At 55.8% G+C, this 23,808-nt stretch overlaps 1 protein-coding gene across 1 annotated transcript in view; it reads right to left on the reverse strand.

Moving 5' to 3' along the window:
- Positions 1-1,179: 1,179 nt before the first annotated feature.
- The window catches only part of ADAM33 (ADAM metallopeptidase domain 33), a 32,051-nt gene continuing 9,422 nt past the window's right edge, over positions 1,180-23,808 (reverse strand). The window contains exons 4-25 of the mRNA XM_010580829.1: positions 20,082-20,158; positions 16,755-16,830; positions 16,173-16,249; positions 15,421-15,607; positions 14,922-14,987; positions 14,732-14,803; positions 14,093-14,259; positions 13,894-13,978; positions 13,050-13,192; positions 10,608-10,785; positions 10,146-10,235; positions 9,596-9,791; positions 8,684-8,792; positions 7,936-8,140; positions 6,910-6,987; positions 6,000-6,108; positions 5,505-5,655; positions 4,781-4,871; positions 3,793-4,038; positions 3,331-3,494; positions 2,536-2,553; positions 1,180-1,231 (exon numbers count right to left, since the gene is read on the reverse strand). Coding sequence (XP_010579131.1) covers positions 1,180-1,231; positions 2,536-2,553; positions 3,331-3,494; positions 3,793-4,038; positions 4,781-4,871; positions 5,505-5,655; positions 6,000-6,108; positions 6,910-6,987; positions 7,936-8,140; positions 8,684-8,792; positions 9,596-9,791; positions 10,146-10,235; positions 10,608-10,785; positions 13,050-13,192; positions 13,894-13,978; positions 14,093-14,259; positions 14,732-14,803; positions 14,922-14,987; positions 15,421-15,607; positions 16,173-16,249; positions 16,755-16,830; positions 20,082-20,158 — 2,637 coding nt within the window. The remainder of the gene's footprint in view (positions 1,232-2,535; positions 2,554-3,330; positions 3,495-3,792; positions 4,039-4,780; positions 4,872-5,504; positions 5,656-5,999; positions 6,109-6,909; positions 6,988-7,935; positions 8,141-8,683; positions 8,793-9,595; positions 9,792-10,145; positions 10,236-10,607; positions 10,786-13,049; positions 13,193-13,893; positions 13,979-14,092; positions 14,260-14,731; positions 14,804-14,921; positions 14,988-15,420; positions 15,608-16,172; positions 16,250-16,754; positions 16,831-20,081; positions 20,159-23,808) is intronic.

The following is a 23,808-nucleotide window of genomic DNA, read 5'->3' on the forward strand; positions in this document are numbered from 1 at the left end:
TCTAAAGGGTCAGGGACCTGCTGCGCAAGAAAAGAGCCGAAGGAGCCAGGGGACTGTACAAAGCCTTTGTTCTCATTTCAGACCCTGACAGAGCCGCATGTCAAGTCATAGGAAAGTGGCACGGTATAATACTGTGCAGGTCAACAGCACCTTTCATCTGAGGATTGTAAAGCCCTTTCAAGACATCAGTTTGTTAAACCTCACAACACCCCTGTGAGGTAGGTATTACCCCCCCCATTTTACAGGTGGGGGGAACTGAGGCACAGAGAAATGCAATGGCTTGGCCAAGGCCTTTGGGCAAGCCAATGACACAGGCAGGAAGTCTTCCTGCTCTTGTTCCTGGCTTGTGGCTCCTTCCCCCTTTGGACAGCAGAGTGTTAGCAGCTCACAGAGCCACTGCTGGGCTTGCCCCATGAGCAAGGAACATGTAATGTCTATGGAGGGCTCCTGAGCCCCTTGAAAGCACCCTGGTAACCAGCTGCCACCAGCACTTCAGACATTAAACCGTTTCCCAGACAGCTTCTCCTTCCAGGTACGACCCCAGAATTGTCACTGTTTTTTCTTGTGCAATAAGGCAGGAGGCCAGGAGGAGCCTGAGAACTTGGATCCTTCACGGAAATGTCCCAGCACCGTATGGCACAGTCCAAACTGGAAACCACTTTTCTCTCGTGGCAAATGTCTCCCCGGAGACAATGCCCAGCATTGAACTCTGATGGCAATGGGTGGTGGGGGGCTCTCACCAGGCCTCGAGGAGAAGGAGGAGGTAGCTAGAAGGATATTACACGGCTTTCGCTGCCACTGTCATCAGCATCTTAAGTCAGTGTTGGATGTTCTCTTGACCCCAAGTCACCCCAGCCCATGTGCAATGTCAAGAAGAAACTAAAGCTGGGGGGATAAATAGGCAAGGAGGCAATGCTAGGAGCTGCGGTGGAGTCTCCATTGTGGGAACCCCACCACCAGCCCACCCCAACCCTTAGTTATGTCACGGTACCAATTTCCCCTCTTCTTCGCCCACCGCTACAGTTTTTGTGCTGAATACATATTCTGTCTTATAAAAATAGTCCTCTGGTATCAAAAGACAAATAAAACAAGAGAGGAATAAAAGACCCCTGTCGCCAGCAGCAGTGCAAATCAGGAGAGCCAGCTCAGGAAGGATGGACTTAAGGTGTCCTTGGTTTGTCACTTCTTCAAGGGGAAGGAGGTTGATTGGAATTTGATGGCTGGGACTGGCCTAAAGGGAGGAGAAAGAGAAAGGAGATAACTCGTTCAAGTGCAGAGACCAAGCATCCACCACCTCCACCACAACTATCCTTCCACAGCTCAGGGAAGACAGACCAGCTGCTGCCCAAAACCAGAGGGGACCTGGGACTGTCATGGTCACCCATGTCCTCTCTCAAAAATACAACCCCAAATTGTATCACTTTGAGGTGTTTTCCTTTGGCATACCCTCAAAACCCCGATAGGACTCAAAGTCCACCAAAGCATGTGGTGACACCGGGCAGCAACCAGCGGTGAGAACTGTGAGCCCACCAACTGTGGGAACCATGTCCCTGAAGGGTTACGGCTCTCAGCTTCCCAAAAACAGCCAAGGTAGATTGGGCACTATCAAGAGATGTCACCAAAACAACCAATCCAATATGGATCCTATAGTCCATCCCAGGAATTATGAAATTTCTTACCTCATCCATCTAGGAAAGAAAACAGTTCCCCGGCCCTCTCTTACCATGTTGGTTATGTCAAGTAATGAATCCAGACTAGGACGTGGGCACGTCCTGCTCGCTGGCACAAGTCTGGCCCTGCCAGTCAACATTTTCTTACAGGGGCACCATTTCAAGAGAGGATAGCCAGGGACTGTTCCCGGTGGGCAGCAAGGACAAAACTACACCATCTGGGGAGGGACCTGAGTTTGGCTGCCAGGATGAGCCAAATCTTTCTCTTTCGGGACCACAGAACAGGTCTGTTTTATCTACTAGAAGTGATGACCCATAGGGATTGAGTTACACTGAGAAATTTTGGGGCATATTCAGCCTCCTTGTGGTGGCAGCTACAAAGACATAGGAACCTAAAATGGTCCAAGAGCGTCAAAGCAGTAATCATCAAAGCAGACCATCTGGGGATGAGGGCCAACTTCAGTCCAGCATGGTGCCTTCTCTCCATGGCTGGATACAGCCCACAAGCCTGGCTAGCAGAAACGGATGGAAGTGCAATCCCCTGAGGCTCCACTGACCTATTTCCAGAGGATTTAGCAACATAGCAAGAGCAGAAAGTCATAGCGATGTCGTAAAGGACTTGGACTGAATCTCCCAGCTCCAAACTGGAAAGCCCATGTCCTCCATTCCCTCAGACACAGGTGCCCAAGCCCTGCTATTATTTGGGTACCCAGAGGGACTACGTCCTGCTCACTTAAGAGCTTCTGGGAAGGGGGACATTTAATCCCCAGTCTCTTGAGTGCCAGCCCAGTGCTTAACCAAAGGCCATCCCCCACAAGCAGCAAAGACCATCCCCCCGTCGTCCTGCACAGTGTCTGTGACTCACCTTTGAGGTGGCATCGGTCTGTAGGGAGGAAAGACGAAAGAAAGCATCAGTGTCTGTCCCTTCACTCCACTGTCCCCCAGCAGCTCACCAACAGCCCCCTCCATGCTCTGGGACACGGGGCCATATGCACCCACCAAAGGATGGCATCTCCCTTAACCCATCAGGACCCTGTAAGACCCAAAGTCCCAACCTTGGTCACCACTGGCCAACTTTGGTCAAACTCTCTGGGCTCCTGACAGGTCAAGGGATGGCTGCAGACCCCAGACACCCACAGGTACCTTGCTCGGGTGGGCAGGCTCCTGCACCATGCAAAAGGGAGCATGGGCACAAGGGGTTTTATGTACGTAGGGTCCCCATATGGACAAATGCTTCGGCTGTGGTTGCTCCCCAGGTAGCAGGATTTGGGACATCTTCTGATTTCCTTTCTGCCTGTTGCTGCTGCCCCCAGATGCCCCATACCAAAGATCCCCAATGCCCTACAGGCCAATTACTTCAAAGCTGGTGGGCTTCAAACTCCTCTGTAGCTACAGCAGCGGGTACAGACCCGCACAGCCAACAGCACAGAGCATTTCTCCTGCTCCTCAGCAGCCTGACCTGTACCCACCAGCCGTATCGGGGAGGAGCAGGAGAAACCCAGGTCACGGTGAAGACACCACGAGGGGCAGACCAGACCAGAGCACACCACAGTGACATTTGGAACGTCCCACCCAGATGTGACCCACAAGACCCCCCACTGTGTCCACCTGCAGGACCCCAGCAGTGGTGGGAGATAGCTCAACTCCTCTCTCAACTTACTTTAATGGCCTCGTGGGGTGGCTCATGGCACTTGTACCCGACACCTTGAAGTTGGTAGGAGGGACCATGACCAGCAGGGTCTGTCCATGTGCAGGAGGCAACTCTTTGGCCAGAATAGGACTTCCAGGCAGCGGCCGACGAGGGGGCTGGTGCTTTGGGATGACCTGGGATCACAAAGTGTATGGGAAGAGACAACATCCTTAGAGGAGCATCCAACGACCTCCTACAAACCTCTTTCCCCTGGTGCAGAGCTGAGATGCTTCAAAGCATGTAACAACACCCAAATTACCTTAAAATATTCTCATTATCTAATGAGCTTTCTTCACCATTGCAACAGATTTGTCTCTTAGGGTGGTGTGACAGCTCCTTAATAGTGCCCAACCCAAAAGAGCCACAGGCAGCCAAAAACCAGGGAATTTCTATGAGGCTGGAAGAAAAGCACAGCCAACCAGCAAAGCTCACCAGTGGGGTCCTCACGGGGCTGCAGGGAAGAGGTTTCTTCGGAGGCGGCAGCTTAGCCTGGGAGACAACTGTCTTGGTGGGGACCATGGGGGATTTGCTGACTGGTGGAGGTGGCCTGGCAGGCTTGGGGTCTCTTGGACGCGAAGGGATGGAGTGGGGAGCCGGGCGAAGAGGGTGGACAACGTTGACAGGCTGGGAACCAGGCTGGTGAGCGTTGGGTTTAGGGGGGAATGCAGCTCGCGTTGCCTGCAGGGATGAGAAAAGCAGAAGTATGGAGGAAAATCCTAGGTTTTCCTAGGTGCTGAAAAGCAGATGTCCCCTCAAGGTCTGGGTGCTAGAGAGTTGCAGGAGGAGCACTGGGTATTTATTCCGCTTTCTGGGACCGCCACTTTTACCATCCCGCCCAAAAGCTGAACACGTTTGCTCCTCGCTAACCATATGAGAGCACACAGGGATGAGAAAGGTGTTGGGGTGAGGAGATCTGGACCAGGGTCAGCTCTGGTGAATCCATACCAGATTTCCACCAGACTGAATTACAGAGATGGGAGACATCATCCATTCTGCCCTGCTCTCAGCCACTGTGGCTGTGCTCAAAAAACCTAAATTCTTCCCAAATTCAGTCCCAGGCTTACCCATCCCAAGGTCACCAGAGCTGACACAACCAGCAGCAGAAGCATCTGCCTCCTCAGAGACCCAGCACAAAGTCATCAGCAGGATTGCAGAGCCCCTGAAAGCTTTGCCACAGTGATGGGCAATTTTCCAGCGGAGGGTCCTGGCAATCACCGGGGTCTTTTTGAGCAGGCAGAGCTCAACAGGCTCACTTTTAGGAGGCACGTGTACTACTGACCAAGGCTTCACAGCGTAGACACAATGCAAAACCAGCATGGAGTACCAGTTGCTTGCCCAGTTGCTAGAGGCAGATGTGATCACCCACAAGTATCAAGTCCCAGGGAGGGAAAGCCAACCTGGAAGGCGAGTTATTACTTACTTTATTAGTGTGGCTGGAGGTGGAAATGTTCCGCAACGTGAAAGCAGCTTTGGGATGGCCACCGTTTGACTTTCGACTGATGGTTTTGTTCCTGCCCAGGATCACAAACAAATCACAGATGGCAAAATAAAGCAACCATTTTTGCAACAGCTGCCTCCCAAAATGCTGCACGTCAGCGAGATCCTGTCTCCGTTAACAGATTGTTAACAGACAGTCTTGCAGTGCTGGGTGATCAGGGATGACAAGTCTGTCTTGAGATAATGAGGGTAATGAAGGAGGTTGTTTGGTTCTGGGCTTTTTTCTCAAATTATTGCAGTGGCTCTGAGGTATGTGTGTGTCTGTACATGTACTGGGAGGGGGAATAATGAGAATATCTAAATTCAGCACCTCTTTAGAGCCCCTCCAGCTCTTGCAGCCTGCTAGGAGCAGATGGCAAGAAAGCTCCTCAGTACCAGGCCACCTTCGTCATCATGCTCTGGGGTTGTCCTGTCCAACTGATCATCCCTGTCCTCTGCTCAGGGGAGAGCTGAGAGCCTCAAACTGTCCCAGGAGAGAGCTCTTCATATCTCAACCAGGTCTCATAGCACTTTGAAAAAGGCCCTGTGCACCACCAGCTCCCCAACAACTGTTCCTACCAGGCTGGACGCTGCCAGTAGCAAGAAAACAAGGTTTTGGGGTCTCACTGGGTCCTCAAGAGAGAAGGGATTTAGGACACATCACCCACCTATACGTCTCCTGGGTCCTCCTCCTCATCTCCTTTATCCATTTATTCAGGAGCGAGTTCTCCCGTCGGTACCAAAAGTAGATGCTTATCATCAGGGCCGGGAGGAAGAGCAGGAAGATGAGCAGAAGGGTTATTAAGATGGCTTCATGATCTGGCAGGGAAAGCACAAAGATGAGGCGGGGGCTGGGAGAGCCAGCAGCCTCTGGCTTCACTCAATGTAAATGCTGGTCCTGTCTGCCCATTCCCAGCCACCCAAGCTAGAGACATCATTGCTGATCACTTCCCCAAAAATGGAGCAGTACCATCCGGTGGCCTCTGATAAAAATGGGTGGCCACCGAGCAACTAGAGCTGGGCACAGGCTGTGAGTCTGCCTGAACGGACCCAACCCAGCACATTTGGGAGCAGAGCTGTCAGCAGCTTTATCGCCCCATTTCCCCCTCTCGTGGCATCGTGACATCACCACCAGCATCACAAGACAAGAAGTCGGGACTCACTGTCGCGCTGGACAGGGCCACTGTCCACGCTGCCACCCAAGCCCGGCTTCTCACAGTAGGGGGGAGCCCAGCCAGCATCGCAGTGGCAGTTCTTGTTGCTGTTGCAGACCTGCAGAGAGAGAAGGAGGGTTGGAGACCACACGGGATGTATGGAAATGATGGTCTGTATGGCGGAGATGACAGCAGACGGCCAATGGTAGGAGTCTGGGCTGAAGGAGCTTATCCCCTGCCAATATTCACCCCTTGAACATCACTTGGATCATGTCCGTGTTGCCCTCAAATCTGTGATTGCAATGTAGAGAGATACTTTTATTTCCCTGCTCTTTGCAGAAACCTTGAAGACAGGTATCTTACACCCTCAGTTTTCACACCAGTTGATTACACAAACCTGATGCCCTTAATACGTTGCATTAGGCTAGAAGTTTGTTAAACATCTTCCCCTTCGGATCTTCCCAGTAAACCACAGCATTGTTATTGCCTTATCTGACAAAGCCCTGCGTTCTGCAGAGGTCAAATCTTTGTAGCCTTTAAGCTTTGGACAAAGGTGGCTCTTTCTATTCACTGAACCACTGCCCTGCCTTTTTGCAGTCCCAGTTGTGTTTCTGACTCTTGCTTTGCTCTCAGAAGGAACAGGCACCTGCTCTGAGCTCTAAACACTCTCCAGTTCAAACTGGACCCTCATCCAAATTTTGCAGATGGTCCTTACATCACGAATGATCTTCTTCCTCTAACTTGGACACGGGTAAGCAAAGATCTCAGCTCAGTTGCACCCATAGCTGATGCATGAGAGAGTTATGAAAAGCAGATGCCCACTGTGTTGCAAGGCTCATCCCCAGGGGAGACACTTGGTTTTGCTTAAGAATCTGTGCTTATCTTAAGAGCCTGCTGTAGGTCTCAGGCAATAACTCACCCCACGGCCATTGCACCGGGAAACGCACTTTTCCAGCTCAAAAAGGGAGGCATTCTGGCACCGGCGATCTTTGCAAACCTGAGAGAGAGCCAAGAAGCTGAGCTTAGAGAAAGACCTGAGAGAGGGGGGACAGTGATATTCTGGCTTCACAGATGGGAGTCCTCTGGAAGGATGTTGTCTGTTGGAAAACGCAGGTTCGTTAAATTGTCTTGTTCCAGACCAACGCATTTCACTCCAATTTTCAGCACAGCCCAGGAAACCTCTGCCATTCCCCCATCCAGGACGGCTCAACGGAGACCAGGGACCAACAGTCCCACCCCCCTTCCCTGACAACCCACCTGGCAGCTCCTGGAGAAGGCATTTCCCATCTGGCTCTAAAACACAGGCTCCAGCCAAAAAAACTGACACTGGATTTCAAAACCAGCCATCCTTTCTCATGAAAATGTCGACATTTTGGCCTTCCATCCCAAACTGGGATGAAAATTTCACAATTAAAATGCCAAATAGCAAAGGCCATGTCTCCGCAGCCAGCTCTGTCTGGCATGCATCCCTGCTACCGTGTTGTCTACCAGGCTTCTCTCCTTCCTCAGCTGAACCGACCCTCTGTAAAGTACTAGGAGATGCGGGGGCTTTAAAAGAGACTATTACTAGGTTAGCAGCATCTGTTTGGATCTGTTGTCTTGATTCCTAACACAGCTTTCCCTTGGGAAACAATCTATTCATAGGAGGAAGCCTCTTCCATCAAGTCCTGGGGCATGCAATTCTTGTTGGGGTTGTTCCACTATGCATTAAATCAGTAAAGAAGCATGAAGAGAAGAATTCGGTGGCCTACACGCAAGCATCTGGTGATGTCTAGAAGCACCCTGGGTGAAATGTCATCAAAGCAATGTCTGCAAGCGTGGGGGGAACCACGTCCCATGGCCCGGCTGTAACACAGAGAAGAGCCAACGTCCACATTGGAGCTGGGATAAGAGCCAAGGAGATGATCTCCTGTAGGAGACCCCAGCCCTAGGAAGAGGTACTCACCATCCCATCTCCACATTTCGTCCCCGTCATCACCAGCCCGGGGTCGGAGAGGTCTTCCTCATCGTCCTTCGCGGTGTACATGTAGGTGCCTCGGCATTTCACCTCCCGCCCGTTGAAGCGGATGGTGGTGTCGATGGAGACAGTGTTGGTCCCCTGGGGCTTCTTAGCTGAGCTCTGGCACTGGATCTTGCCACACATAGCATCCCTAGAAGTGGGGCAAAGCCGAGGTGAGGGCCATATGTATGTGGGTACCGGCCACCTCACCCTCCCTGCCCCATCACCCCCTGTCCCAGCGCCTGCTGGCTCGTCTCCCTCTGAATTTATGGCCATGTTAGGTCGTGATGGGAGAGGCTCAGTGGGTTCAGAAAGGACTTAGATAAATCATGGGCAGCGCAGAGAAATGCTGGAGGGAACAGGCAGGGGGGCTCCCTCTAACACCCCTGGTCTAACTGGGAACACTGGCGAGCACATGCTCCCTAAATCGCATCTCCTGCTGATGTTGTCTTTGATTTTCCCTTCAGGCTGGGCTGGGAGGTGATGTACGGTGGGACAACCTCCCAGCAGTGATGGGGACTGAGCCCAGGAAGGACCTGGTGTCTTCCTGAGGTCCAAAATGAAGCTGGCCCCAAGGGTGATGCCAGCAGGTTGGGATAGGACCCCACCAGTTCCTTCGCAGGGGTGGGCGGCAGGGGGCTGTGGGTGCAGGAGGAGGAGATGTGGCACCCACGGGTGCCAGCGCTGCACCCACCTCTTGTCGCATTTCACGTAGCGCCCTTGGCTGTCTTTGCCGCAGTTGCCATAGGTGTTGCCGGCCATGTTCACATCCTGGAAACAGGCGTCCGGGGCTGGCCACGCACCTGCAGGGAAGGAAGAAAAGTCCTGCGTGGGATGGGGAAATGAGCCAGCAGGGAGAAATACCAAAACTGGGAGCAGCAGCTGGATGCTTATGGAGAAAACACCACAGAAAAGTCTCCCGGAGAGCTGCTGCTGCAGGTGCCGGCCCAAGAACAGCACAAGAGGGGTGAAATCCCCTTTTCTCTGGGGTCTTGCAGAGGATTTTGGTCCTGGGGGAGGATTCCCCCCTGTGCTTGCTGCAGCTTTCCTGGGAGCACCCAGGGGTGCTGGCTCTGTGTGCCCTGGTCAGGGTGGGAGCAGCGGGGGTGTACCTAGGTGCGAGCGGGGTTTGGAGTGGGGGTATGGGGGCTGCAGCGTGCACAGGGGCAGGGTGCTGCACGTGGCTGTGTGTGGCCATACATAGCACGGGGACCCTATGCAAGACGGGGTCGTACGCGGCAGATGATTGCCATATGGAGGATATGAGCTATGGGCCGTATGCACTTGCAGCATATGGGCCATATGCAGCACTGGGGCTCTATGTAATGTATGGGCTCTATGCAGCGTGGGAGCCATAGGCAGCGGGTGGATGGGCGCAGAAGAGGACCACGCACCTGTAAGTGTGCCTGCACAGCACCCTCAGCCCTCCACGCCAGCCCCACAGACGCAGACCCCCAACCCTGGATGGGGACAGCACAACCCCTCCATCCACTACCCTCCAGCCCCACGGGCAGGGACCACGGGGACCCCACGGGCAGACACAGCGCTGAGACCCAACGTGGCTCCTGCTCCGGAGAGGGGTGGCAAGAAGGCTGATGGGACTCACCTGGTCCCCAGAGCTGGACACATTGCTGGTGGTGGGTCATGCACATGCCGTTGTTGCAGTAAGCCTCGCCGTAGGCGCAGGACGAGCCGTCCAGCAGGTACACGTTGGCCGGGCAGTAGGGTGAGGCACCCGTGCAATATTCGGGGAGGTCGCAGGATCCCGCTGCTTCCCTGCAGATCGTCCCAGCCACCTTTAGCTGCCGCAGGAGGAGAGAGAAACACCAGCACTGAGTGGCAGCGAAGGGGCCAAGCTGGGATTGCCGCCGTCTCCTGGCACAGCTTGGGACCGTAAACCATCTATAACGTCCCCCTGTGGGACTGTATGGGGCTGTCAAGGTATAAAGCCAAATTCCTGGGCTGGACCCCACCCACAAAGCAGCCAGCAAAGCCTCTCCTGTGGACACAAGTTAACGCATAACCCTCCTCATTTGGCCCCGGTGGGGGGGTTGACCTTATGGACATGCAGCACAAGTCCCAAGGGAATGGTGGGGGCCGTATTTCCCTGCCCAGGCCCTGGGTGGGTGGGTGGGTGGGCATGGTGGGGGGCTTACCTTGCAGCTCTGGCAGCAGTCGCCGTGGGCACACTGGGCCCCCTCCTTCAGCGTGCAGTTGTGCGCGTTGCAGCACGGGTTGGTGCACTCCTGCGTGGGGAGAAGACGACGACACCATCACGGTCAGTGATTCCATCCCTTCCCCATTGCTGCCACCAGCCCCTTCTTCACCCATCACAGCGTTTCTCTTCTCATTTTGCTAATGGGGAAACTGAGGCACGGAGGGGGATGAGGAAGACCTGAGCGCTCTAGGGTGAAGTCAAGAAGAAAGCCAGGACCAGGTTAAATGGATTTAGGAAGGTAGGACTGGGAAGAGCCCTCGGGATGGAGTCCCTGTGGTGACCAGCACACCCCTTTCCCTTGGAAATACCTCTCTCCACGTGGTCCACACTCTGCCACCCAGCAGCTGAGCTGAGCTGCAAAAGCCCCTGTGGGAAAGCGATGCAGAACCCAGGACCGTACCTCCACCTCCCCGCAGTCGCAGTCTTCTCCTTCCTCCAGAAAGCCATTGCCACATTTCCGTCCCACTACCAGGTCCTTGGTGTCGGGCAGGTTGAAGAGACACATGCCACCTCCCTTCTGGAAGTAGTTCTCCAGCTGCCTCTTGCTGCAGGAGCTGAACACGCGAGGGAAGGGGTGTCTGCGCAGGGGACAGATGGGGAGGGATGGGAACCGGGGCGATCGGGACCAGGAGAAGGTGGAAAACCACAGTCAGAGCTGGGAAATAAGGACACGGGCAAACTGGCACAAACTCTTCCAAGAGCAGAAGGCACCATCGGTCAGATGCATCAAGACCGCTAACATCTCCCACGCCAGCTCGCACGGCTGAGCACCAGACTAACAACCAGGGGACACCACACCGAGCCCAAATATTTTCCAGAATGGGATGGGGTGGACAAGTAGAGTGGCTATACACCACCCACAAGAGCATCAGCCCTCCAGCAAGAAACTTCTTGGAGATTGGAGACCCCTATGGTCTGAACCTCAAAGCTCAGCGAGCACCCATGCCTGCAGGCTCTGCCAGCTCGATGCTGGTGCAGGTGTCACCTCCGCGCTTCGGTCCTCTGCACCTGGGACACCGCAGACCCCCCCGTCCTAACCGCAAGGCGGGTCTTCATATCTGCAGTGACAATCTGCTCAGGATGTCTGCTACATACGTGCCTGCTACCACTGAACCGCTGATGGGAAAAACCCGCTTGGGGCTATTTAAATACCTCTGAGGCTGAGATGGAGAAAAATCCTCTAAAAAATTAAAGAAAAATAGAAAAGAAACACAAAAAACCCCATATTAAGTCATTCACAAGGCCTGAGCAGAAAAAAATAAAAATCAGAGCCTACAATGTATAAGGTCATTTCTTAATAGCTCAGCTGGCCTTTCCTGTAAGGAGCTGGAGAGAAATGGTAATCTTCTAGAGAAGTTCTGAGCATGATTCTTCCGTAATTTTGCACAACTTTGTGGGGTTTTTTGTGTGATGTACTAAGAAGGAGGAAGCAGATAATCAGAACTGTGCACCGTTCTCTGCTTCACTGCTGGTTTCATTTCCTCCTACCACTGAAAAAAAGTTTTATATCATATTAGGACATCTCATTTCTGAGTTGACACAGAGGGCTTTTTCTAAAAGTATTTTTGAAGTCTGGGTGAAATCTCTTGAGCTTCAGGGAAAGCTGTAAGTCCATGCAAGTTATGGGAGGGTGAGCAAGTAAATATAGCCATAAGATGGTACAAGAACGTGCAAATAGGGACAGGTTGCAGACAGTCAAAAATGTGTTTCTTCCTCATGTGGGGAAAAAAAATATTTCAGCAAAAATAAGAAGGAAGAAATGTCACAGCTTGGAGAGCTTTGCCTGCGGAGGTGAGCAGGGGCACAGCTGAGCTACAGCATCTGCTACTGCTTTGCACCACTGCATCCAGCTCTGGTGGGTAAGGGCAGGATAATTAATTAGTAAGATAACTAAACAAACAAGTGCACAACTGCCTCGTCCTGGAAAGCCGGTGCTTTTCCCCACCACAGTCCAAATCCACCTAGGCAGAGACTAAACCCCATGGGCTCGACGCTGCAGTCTGACGGCCCTGAGAGCCACAGGAAAACAGCCTGGGAACACCCTGACACCACATTGTGGGTTTGGACTGCTTCTTATTAATCGGAAGAGTGGGTGGGTTCAAATAACAGGGAATAAACAGCTGCTTTTCTGCAGTGCAGGGAAATCTGGGATGACTGTATTGTCGGGAGCCGGAAAACCCAACGGGAGAAGGACTTTGGCAGAGAAAGTGGCACCAACCAGCTGAATTTCATACAGCTTTGGGCCAAATTAAAGGGTAAATGCAAAGGAAAACAAACCCTGGAAGGATGCCAGAGAGCATGAAAGCTAATGACTGCCACTCCGGAGCATCCCACATCCAGATTTAGTGAGGGTGGGGTGAGCGATGTGAGCTCACCCCACCGCAGCCCTGCGATGCCATGAGTCCCCGCTGGTGGCATGACCAGAGACTGGGCAGCCCTTGGCCCTCTGGTTTTACAATAAAGAATTTCATTGTGCTGAAGTGTGGGTTAGCACGGGAAAATGCCTTTGATTCCTGTAATGCATCCACCGGATAATATCCATTTGCTTCCATCCCTGGCTCTTTTGGGATAGGGCTGCTACCCCTCTGCTACCCCCCAGAGACCACCAGCCCTGCCTGCTCCCGGGCTCCGGGATGTGCTCATTCCAGGGAATTGGGGTGTGCAGGGCAAACTGGGAGGAAGACAACCAGCCAGGTCCCCCTTTGCAACGAGGCACTGCACCCAAAATCGTGCCTTGCAGGACAGGACCCCCCTCCCCGTTCCCCAGCCCACCCCACTGCAAACAGCATCCAAAACCTGCTGGGGGGCTTAGGGGCTGTGTCCCATCCCCACCGCCACTTACCCGGTGGCTGCTGCCATGACACAGCCGCCTTGCTCTGGGGTGGCCTCCACGCAGCAGCCCGTGCTGTCGTGGCTCATGCCGAAATTGTGGCCGATTTCATGGGCCATAGTGGCGGCTGCTCCGATGGGCTGCTCCGAGTGGTCCTGGATAGGGACGGGGGATGCGTCAGCACAGCAGCCAGGAGCGATGAAAAGGGGTGATGCTGCAGCAGGGAACGGGGTTGGGGGGATGGAGGGACCACAACAGCCCTGGGATTGCAACTGGGTCCCGTGGGAGGGACAGAGAAAGGGATGGAGGAGGATTCGTGGCAGAAGTGGGGTTTGGTGTCCTAAAAGTCCCGCATGGGACTGTTGGGAAGCTCTTTTGCTGGAGGCAACTGCTGAAAACCCAGGGCCTTGGAAGGAGCATCTCAAAAACGAGAAACCTCGCTGCCCCCACTCTACCACCCTGCCTAGGAACCACAGGTCACCATCACCCCATCAGGAAGAAGATAAGAGTTTTCTGGGGCAGAGATGACCCTACAAAACCAGAGAGCACAAGCAGGGGACAAGCAGGGGTTATTCAATATGAGGGACAGAAGCAACACAGGAGATCCCAGCTGCAAGCTGGGGGTGTACATGGTGCAGGAGACATTTAAACCAGCCCTTTCCCACCCTCCTTAGTTCTTGGCCAACATCTGAGAGGGGTAAGGGGCTACCGGCATCATCGTTCGCTCTCAGGCTGCATCCCAGGACCAACCCCGGATGGCTGGTCCTCCAAGCCCGTGAAGAACCCCAGCAAGATGGGGTGGCGATGGGGTCCCCCAGCCTGGGAGAAGCAGCGGGGACCCCCACGCCCCTCTTACCATGCTGACACCTCCAGAGTTATCCACGCTGCACATCCCCTCCAGAGGGGCCATGCCGATGGTTGTCCCCCTGAACGTCTTTCCCCTGCCCAAAAAGAAGAACGGAGGGGCAGTTAGCAGCCCAGAGGTGCTTCAGAGACCCCAGTCAGAGCTGGGACCCCCCCTGCCCCGACATCCCCGGGTCCGTAAGGGTGCTCACGTCAGCAGCTGGGCATTGTCGTGCTTCTTGCGTGACCTCAGCGCCTTCTTCCACTGCAGGAAGGACCACAGCGTGGCGTTGGCATCACTGGTCACAGCGCACTGGTCCCGCTCCGTCCACACCTCCAAGCCGATCAGGGCCACCTTGATATTCAAGGACCTGTAAAACTGCAGGGAGGGGACAGAGATGGAGGAGACGGGGACATCCTCCATCCCCGCCACCGCATTTCGGCTGGTGGGTCTCCATGCTTTCCCTCCACACGCTTGTCCCAAATCCACCTGCAAGCATGAGCTCTACAGGCACAGGCGTGGGCACAGGACCCAGGTTGCCACGATACCATCCATCGGCTGACAACACCTCAACGTGTCCCTCCTTGCGTCAAGGATGCCGGCATTGATCCCCATCGCCACAGCAGGGCAAGAGCCAGAGCACGCTTCGCTGCTGCAGCTCAGCCGATGGGTGGCAAAGCATTTTCCACCGCCTGCTCACATCTGCCAGCTAAAGTCCCAGCCCTAGTGACACGGGGACAGTCCCTGAGGGCCACCACCAGGCTGACCCCAAGCTCAGGTGCTTTCACATGCACTGGAAACGATGGAGGTGGTCACGAGGGACCAGCAGGTCCCTCTCGCCGGCCGTTACCTTGTCCACGTAGTTTGCGATCTCCACGATGCGTTGCTTGGTGTGGCCCAGGTTGAGGTTCTGGTTCCTGTACTGCAGAGAGACGGGGATGGGGAAGGGTCACCAGAGGAAGAGCGGGGAGGGAGACAGAGAGGGGTCCCAGCTTTTTGGCAGGGGACCGGGTTTCTGCCCGTCCCCCCCCAGCACTCACCAGTGTGTGATCCGCAACGATGAAGAGCTCCATGTATTTCATGGTCCTCCAGGCATCTCTCTTCGCCTGCAAGAGAGATAGCGAGGCTCAGAGGAGCGAAGGAGTGGGCAGCCCATGGCTCTGGGCATCTCAGGCTTCCCAGACACCACAGAGCTGCTCAGGAAGGACAGCTGAGAGGGGAAACTGAGGCACGAGGCAACAAGGAAAATCTGAGTGTCCACAGTGCAATTCCCAATGTTGCCTCATATCATGTCCCGTACCGTACGACGCTGCACCGGTCCCCAACCCACATGTCATCCCTTTGAGATCTCCTGCCCAAACTCAAACCAGGTAGGCTGCCCACGCAGACCCCTCACATCCCATCCGCCTGCACAACCCTGCCCAGATGCCGGGGTGATGGGCACCCCACCACAAGCTGCAGGTATTTAGCAGGGGTGCAGGCAACCCCGCTCCCAGCCCTCTGCCCCTCCATGAGCAAAGGACCCCAGAATGGATTTACCCGGTGGTGCATCGGCTGGAAGAGCCGAGCAACATCAGCGATGCTGCTCCCAAAATCGTCGCCGTGGCCGCAGGTCCCACCTCGGATGGGCAAGTGTTCTGCTCGGTGGATGATGTGGTGGCCTGGCTCGGGGGTCCCCAGGGGTTTCAGGTAGTAGCTGGCATTGCTGCTTAGCACTATCAAGCCCCTGGAAAAGGAAAGCAGCCCCTGATGGCTCCTGTGGTGCTTTCACTCTGGCTCCCCCAGCCCCTGCTGAGGACGCCCAAACTCACTGCACCTCAGCTTGGTCCATACCCAGGGTGGGGGCAGACATGAGAAATGGGTGTCTCTGTCAATACGGCCCTATCATCTAATACATCCTTAGCATTAAAACCTCCGTGCTGCTCAGACCACGTGAATGTGGGCTGGCAGTTTGTGGTTGCAACGGAGCAAAGCTCAGTTTTGGGGTACCCACTGCGGGGCATGGGATCTGGCCTCCTCCAGAGACAAATTTCTTTGAAGGCAGCTCATGCTGCCAAAAAAACAGCCTCTCCCCCCCCTGCTGCCTGCCCCTGTGGTCTGATGAAGGATGGGAGAAGGGGAGGGATGGAAACATCAGCCCCATGAAGCACCTAGAGCTGGGCTTGCAGGACCATCGGTGCTGCTCCGGGGGGTCCCAGAGGGGGTCCCTGCAGAGAGGAAGGGGGCAGCCGGATCCATCCTCCTCTTCATCAGCCCCACAAGGCCCCCCCCCATCCTGCACGTCTCCATACCGTATTCCCGAGCAGGTGCTGAGGACGACCCAGGAGCCGCCGTAGCCCTGGACGTGCCCGTGGTAGTGGCAGTGCTCCTGGAGAGAGGTGATGGAAACCTCCATTAGAAACCACCATGCAGGGCTGGGCAGCAACAAACCCCATGTGCTCATCCCCCAAAAAAAAAACCCAAAACCAAAAACACCCGTTTTGCATTTCCCAGCCAGGCGAGCGGTGTCCCTTCGCACCGGGGAAGGGATGGAGCCAGGAGGTTGTTGGCTCTGGCAGTTCAGCCCAGGACACAGACAGTCCCGCACCCGGCTCGTTGGAAGGGTGACAAACGGCCGGTGGGGAGACGTCGGGAAGAGCGAGGGCTGCTTGAGTCCGGCGCTGCCTGTGTTTATTTCCCAAGGTGCTGTATCGCGGCCAAGAGATACAGGAGCCACGTGTTGCTGCATTCCTCCCGCGACAGGCGCCGGGGATGCTGCCAGCGAAAACACCGCGCCTCAGCCCGGTGGGGTTTTGGCTTCAGCCCAAGTGCCAAGGCACCCCGAAAAAATGGTGATGAGCTACGTCCCGTGTGTCCCCCCCCCCGGCACCCACCGTGTGGTTGGGGGTCACCGTCACGGGCTGCCCATCCGCAGTGTAGTGCGTCTCGGTGTAGCCCGGTGCTAGCAGCCTGCAGAGAGAGGAGAGGGGAGAAGGGTGAAGACCCTTGAGCTGCGCTGGGTGTCCTGGCTCAGGGACGTGCCAAGCCTCCGTGGCCAGCCCTGGGTTGAGCCATCTGCATGGTCCTTCTTCACAGGCCCCCTTTTGCAAAACTTTGAGCAGCAGAGCTGGTAGCGCCGCCCATCGCAGGTTTGGGGCCTCCGACACAGCCACCCCACCCGGCCCTGGGCACGTCACTTCGCCTCGCTCTCAGCACCATGAGCGTGATACTCCTGCCCCGACACCCCAGCAACGGGGCAGGGGGTCCCCCAAAAAAAAGATCTGATTGTGAAAAAGCTCAGGCTGCTTTTAGCAAAGCCTGCACCCCCCCATCTTCACCCGGCATGCCTCGACTTCCACCCAGCTACCGGCCATCTCCCACCGAGGTCGGTGCCAGGGCCACTCATGTCACAGCCCCGTCCCACGCTGACAAATTGGTTCCTGCCGTGGGGAAGAGCCAGAGCTGAGCTTGCAACCAGCAAGTGCGTGGGGCTGGGGGTCCCGGGGAGCAGATGGTGGGGGGATTTAGATGGAAACGACCCCACGGGTGGTGGGAGAGAAGAGAAAGGGACGAGGGTTTCCCACGCTGCCGAAGGTTGCGTGATCCTGCCCAGATGCCAGGGTGATGGGTGCCACACCAGGAGCTTGCAGCCACCGTGGGGACAGCACGTCCCCCGAGGGACAGCGTGCGTGCAGGGGTCTCGGCCACCCAAAGAAGGACAAAGCAGGGCTGGGTTTACCCCTGCTGACAGTTTGGCCCTTGATTCCTGGGGTCTGGCCCCATTCCAGGGGTTTTATTCTGCAGCAGAAGAAAATAAACCAAGTGGCCGGCCCCAGAATAGCCCTCCCGCCTCTTGGTTTCTATTTTGCAACCAGTTTAACCCCAAAAATGTCGCTGTGGGCACGTTCCCGCCTTCCCAGCCTGCCTGCGAGTGGGTGTCTGGCACCAGTAACTCCAGTTACAGCAGAAAAAGGAGACAGGAGCTCAGCCTGGGTCCTGGAAAGGGACCTGTGGGCAGCCTGGCAAGACAAGTGCCTGGCCAGCATGGAGGTGGATGGGCAGCTGCCCATGCAGGATGGGGACAGGGATGGGACAGGGATGGGACAGGTTGGCTGAGGACAGCAGAGAGGCAAAAGCCTCCACGCCATGCCTGGGGAACAGGGGGAATTAGGATGGTTGAGCCGATCCCCCAACGGGAGGACCAGCGAGTCCCAGCATGGCTTAGACCACTGGGATGTCCTCTCCAGGGCAGGCCAAGGACCAGGAGCCCCAGAGAAGGAAGGGCAAGGAGATGGCTATTTTCCTCCAGCACAAGGAGGAAAACATCACCAAGGGTGGTTTTGGCGGCCGACCACATCTCCCAGTACCAGAAGAAAGAAGATTTGAGGTCTAGCATAGCCTGACTGGCCCACGAGCTGGCAGTGCCAAGGTAGTCCTGTTAGCTGGCACAAGACAGCAGTGTAGATGGCCAGGGCTGCACTGGTCTCCCCAGTAGACACAACCACTAGGCACAGCCAGTCTTGGGTGCTGTGGATGGTCCTCATTGCCACAGATGCTCTTGGGTGCTATGAACTGCCTTGGGTGCCACGGATGGTCCTGGGTGCCATGGATTCTCTTGGATGCCACATACCATCCTGGGTGCCATGGGTGATCTTCAGTACCATGGACTATGGTGAATGCCATGAACTGTCTTGGGTGCCATGGATGGTCCTGGGTGCCATGGATTCTCTTGGATGCCACATACCATCCTGGGTGCCATGGGTGATCTTCAGTACCATGGACTATGGTGAATGCCATGAACTGTCTTGGGTGCCATGGATGGTCCTGTATGCTATGGGTGCTCTCTGATGTCATGGAAGGTCCTGGGTACCACAGACAGTCCTGAGTGTCACAAATGCTTTTGGGTGCCATGGATGATCCCGGGTACCATGAATGGTCCTGGGTGCTCAGCTCCCTCTTGTTGCCATCCCCCCCCCATCTGTTCCACTGTGCCCTCATCCAGAGCATGGCATCCTGCAATGCCCCACGCTCCTCCAGTCCTGCCAGAGACACCACTGCCACCAGGGATGCTCTTCACCCCTCCTGGCCACACTCATCCCTTCAGCACAGCAAAGCAGTACAAAGTCAGGATTAGGATCACGAGAAGACACACAAGCATCTCCAGGCCTGGTGCACCAGCTAGAAACAAGGCTAAGCTGTGCACATGAGCTTTGAACCCCACTGCCAACCCCCCCGTTGCCCACAGTCCTAAAACACAACGTGCATGGGAACCCCTCAATTCTCCTTCCCGCACACCAAAAGCTCCTCTGCAGGTCGCTGGGACCTGCTGCCCGGCAGGGTTGTTTGGGGGACACCGTGGTGGCTGCTTTTGTACCCAAACAGCAGCAGGAGGAGGGTTCTGCAAGGCATGAGCCTCCCATAGCTGCTGGTGAGAAGCAGAAGTGGAAGCAGAAGCTCGTCCTGCGGAGATCATCTTCCTGCCCTGCCCCACCACGGGGCCATCTTGAACCAGGAGGGACCCGAACCCACAAAGGGACAAAAGCCACAAGGTCTCGGGGAGAGGGCCAAGGAGAGCAGGGCAGGAGATGGAGAGATTTCTCTCCTTGCTCCAGCCCCGGCACGAAGGAATGCCAGGCTGGGTGAGGGTCACAGGGGACAGACGCTGCTGGCACCTGCATCCAAGCTGAACCGAAGAAGGAGCCCAGAAAGAGCAGAGAGAGACTACGTGGCAAGGTCACCCAGGAATGGTGCCAGGTTGCCAACCCCAAGAACGGACCAGTAGAAGAGCTCCAGAGGTTTCCAAATCTCTGCCAGCAGTCAGCATTGCCCACCATGCGATACCTCCAAAGACCTCACAGGATCAGCCCCTACCAGGCAGGATAGCAGCCCAAGAACTCCCCCCATCCCGCTGAGCCTTTACCTGGCACGTCTCCATCCCCTAAGCACCCCACACCACCTTCACCTGTGCCGGGTCCGGCACTGCGGCATCGAGCCAAGGCTGTTTCTTGGCCAACACGGGTGCGGGCAGTGGAAAAAAAAAAAAAAGAGCATTTCAGCCCAAACTGCCACATCAGCTGCAGCTGGCAGGAAGCCACACCTGGTTGTCCCTTCCCTCGTGGGTAGCAAAGCCGGGACAGGGCAGCCAGGACGCTACCGCTCCACCTGGGACCATGCCAGGGACACCCAGTGCCCCTTTCCCCACATCCAGCCCCGACACTTACTGGTTCCTCTCCAGCACCAGGATGAGCTCTCTGCCCTCGGCCATCACAGCCACCTTTGCTCGGGCAGGCACCGGCACCTACGGAGGAATCAAAGGAGGGACGGGGTTAGAAAAGACAGAGCCCAGGATACTGCCAGACTGTATTATTGTAGGACCTACTGCTCCATTAGCACACAGAGGGCAGCGGGTGCAATGGATTTTGAGCACCATCCCTGTTTGGGAAAGCGGGAGCTGTTTTTCCAGTCTCAAAATCGCAGCGGGAGTAGGGAGAGCACGTGTGCCCCAGGGCAGGGGCAGGCATGAGTGGGACCAGGAGGTCCCTGAGCATCCCCAGTCACTCTGCAAGGGACAACCCACACCGATCCACACCACCTCCCACCTCCCAAAAGTTCAGTCCCTCGATTCAAGCTGGCAATGGACCACCGGCCACCAGCTCCTCTGTCCATCCCTGTCCCCAGCACCTTCCTCTGCTCCCCAGCTCAGGGCACATCCCAGCCTCTCCTCCGTGGATCTGCTCCACCTATTCCATCCCCTGCCGCAAGCCCACCGAAGGTGAGAAATAAACCCTCCTGCTTGATTTCCCATGAATTTCCAGCCTAGCAGGGGATAAAAGAAGATTCACCCACCCTGCGAGGATGGGGGTGAGACAGCAAATCCCAACTCTGCTGGCAGCTTCCCCAGGGAAAAGCAGCAAGGGAGAACCAATATGAGATACGGGATGGGGAGCATCACCACAAGCATCCTGAGTGGGGTCTGTGTGTGCTCCATCCCACCAGAGATCCTAAGCCAGGGAAAAGGGTCTCATACCCTGCAGAGGCTCGTCCCTGAGTGGGTCGGCACCTACGTGCACCCCTGTGGGGTAAAGAAATAAATAGCAACCGCCCAGGCACCGGATAACTGCACCGTTAAAAATACTGCGGGGCAGCAAGAGGAAACGATTGACTCAGCTTCCCCAGGATGCCGGCGGTTTTACTCACTCCCTCACTTCGGAGGGCGTTAAATGGGAACACTACACAGGGATCCACACCAGCACGGCTCGTCTCCACGTGACAGGATGGGCTGGAGCCCAAAATCGCTGCCCTCCTCCGATGTCCCCACATCCCTTCCCCGGCTCCAGCGCTGGGAACACTAAAAGCATCGCCCTATCTCTTGTTTATGGCCTGGCCAGCATGGCTGGCTCCGTCTCCCTCGCTTGGTCCCTCCCCATCCGTGACGGATGCAGGGAGCCCAGCGGGCTGCCAGCACTTGGCCCCACGCTCAGGGATCTGCCGCAGGGTCCCGGCACCCTGGCCGTGAGCTGGCGAGGTTTTCCCAGCTCTGGAGGAAAAAGGGAGAAAAAGGAGCCGTCCCCATAACGCTCTGGCTTGGGTCACTCTTAGCATCACGGGGTTTTGCAGCCGGTCACTGGGAATGCAGTGGGGTGGGGGTAAAGTTGGGTGATTCCTAGCTTGGGCTAAAACAGAGGTCAAATCCTGCTGTTCTCTCTCTTCCCGAGGGAGATGGCCGGCAAGGCTTTGCTCCTTATGAAACCCAGTCCCCAACCCCATGGGTACTGGGGAGATTGGGGGACCTCCAGCCCGGCAGCCCTAGGGCCACGCTCCTGGGGATCATCATGTTTATAAGGGGCAGCATCAGGGGTCAAAGCATTTTTGGGGTGCAGGGCAGCTGGGTACGACCGCTGTTGCACCTCAGGACATGGATTTTGTGCTCCCAGGATGGGTGTTCCTGCAGGTCCGCCCCAAATTGAGCTCTAGGGATGGAGGCGTCCCATTAAGCTGCTCAAATTGGCCATGGGGATGCTTCTGGCCCCAAGGAGACCCACGGGTCTGAGTCCTTATGGCCCCATTTCCCAAAGACAGGGAGATGCCGGTCACCCCAGCCTGCGGCAGCATGGGGACACGGTGACAGAGTCAGGCTGGCCGAGCCCCCCCTCCACCTCCAACACTGTCTTCCCAGCTCCAAAAAAGGAGACCAGACATGGTATTTTTTTTTTTCTTAAAAAAAAGAATACCAAAAAAAACCCAACAGCAAAGCAAGCCGAGGCCGAGGCCCTGCCGCTTCCCGGCGAGCCCCTTCGGCACAGCACGGTCCCCCGCTCCCGGCGAGGGGCCCTGGGTGATGCAGGGAGGAGGAAGCCGGGGCAGAGGGCTCCCCTCCTTCGGCGATGGTGGGAACAGGCCGTATTTTTAGAACATGATCTTATACAAACATCACTCCCTGGCCAAACATGGTCTGTACGTTTTTTCTTGCTGTTTCCCTTCTTTCCCCCCCTCTCGCCCTCCCTTTTTTTCAAGCCTGGTTCTCCCCAGCTCTGATCTCCCTAACACCCACTCCCCACAGCCCATCTCCTCCTCCTCCTCCCCAAGTCCTTCCCGGCGTTGAATTCCCCAGCAATTACGCCCTGCCTCAACTTAAGGGCCTTTACTGGCAAAATGCTCTTTCCTAGCTGCCGTCTTAAAGGGACATGTGTTTGTATAGGGTTATCCCAGCAATCACAACTCCCTGTGCAAGCACCGTCCCGTCTCCCAGGCTGCCAAAGGCTGGAAAAGAAACCGCTGCTAATGGGATCTGTGTCCGACCCCTGCGAGGTGACGCAGTGCAAGCTCTCGCCTTCCCCATGCCTCAGTTTCCCCTGAGAGCACATTGGAGAGGCAGTGGGAGCGGGAGACTGATTGTGGCTTCAGCTGGGATGAGCTGAAACCAGGTCAGCCCCTGGAGAAATAAATAGCAATAAAAGAGGGAGAAGGAGGGTGTGAGCACCGCTCGTGCCAGGCAGGAGTCAAATAACCCAACTCTAAGGCCAGGAAAGGTTATTGCATTAATTACACACTCATAATTTTGCCTTGAGCCTAACTAGCAGGCAGTTGGGTCCCCAAGAGCTGCCTGCCAAGACATTGTGCACCAGGAATGGGCAGGGATCAGCATCATCTTGGCTCCAGCATCATCCCAGGCTCCAGCATCCTCCCAAAATCCAGCACCTTCCTCCCCCACCCAAAAGCTGCCACCTCCTTTCTCCGGCAGCCACTAAAAGGATGCACCGGTCCCTGCCACGGGCTGCAGGAACCACCTTCTCTTGGCCCTGGCTGGATGTGGAGGTGGTGGACCCTCTCCAGGACACCCCAGCAAAGCCAGTCCCACCGGGGGCTGGGAGAGGCAAAGAGGAGCTGGGATGAATCTGTCCTGGCCAGGACCCAGCCTGCGAGCAGCCCAGAAGACCCACTGGGCCAAGCTCGAGTCTATTTTTCTTTTTTAATCCGCTGATCAGAAAAACCACAGCGATGTTTGCGGAGGAGCTGATGCCAAGGGGTTTGCATTGCTTTTCGAAGGGAAAGACAATCTTCGTTTCCCCACGGCTCCCGGCCATCCTCCTCGCCCAGGCTCCTTCCTCCACCCTTGCTGGAAAGCCGCTGCCCTGCAGGAGAGCGGCTCTCCCAGGAGTGGGCTCAGAGAGCACTGAGCTCCTTGGGAAATCACTAGTTAAGCCAAAATCCAAAAGCCACATTCGAACCACAGCCCGGCCATCTGCTCGGGCAGGTCCCATAAGCCCTGATTTCCTATGTAAGCACAGGCAAGCCTGGATGTAACAAGGAAGACGGGGATTGGAGTTACCGGGAGATGCTCCGTAGAGGATTTGGTGATGGGTTTTGCAGCTGGAGCATCACGGCTGAGCTAGGTCCTCCCCAGGCAGCTGGATCCGAGCAGCAGGAGTTAGGGTTTGAAGAACACAG

The sequence above is a fragment of the Haliaeetus leucocephalus genome, unplaced genomic scaffold, assembly GCF_000737465.1.
Source record: "Haliaeetus leucocephalus isolate CR32 unplaced genomic scaffold, Haliaeetus_leucocephalus-4.0 Scaffold741, whole genome shotgun sequence".
Classification (NCBI taxonomy): domain Eukaryota; kingdom Metazoa; phylum Chordata; class Aves; order Accipitriformes; family Accipitridae; genus Haliaeetus; species Haliaeetus leucocephalus.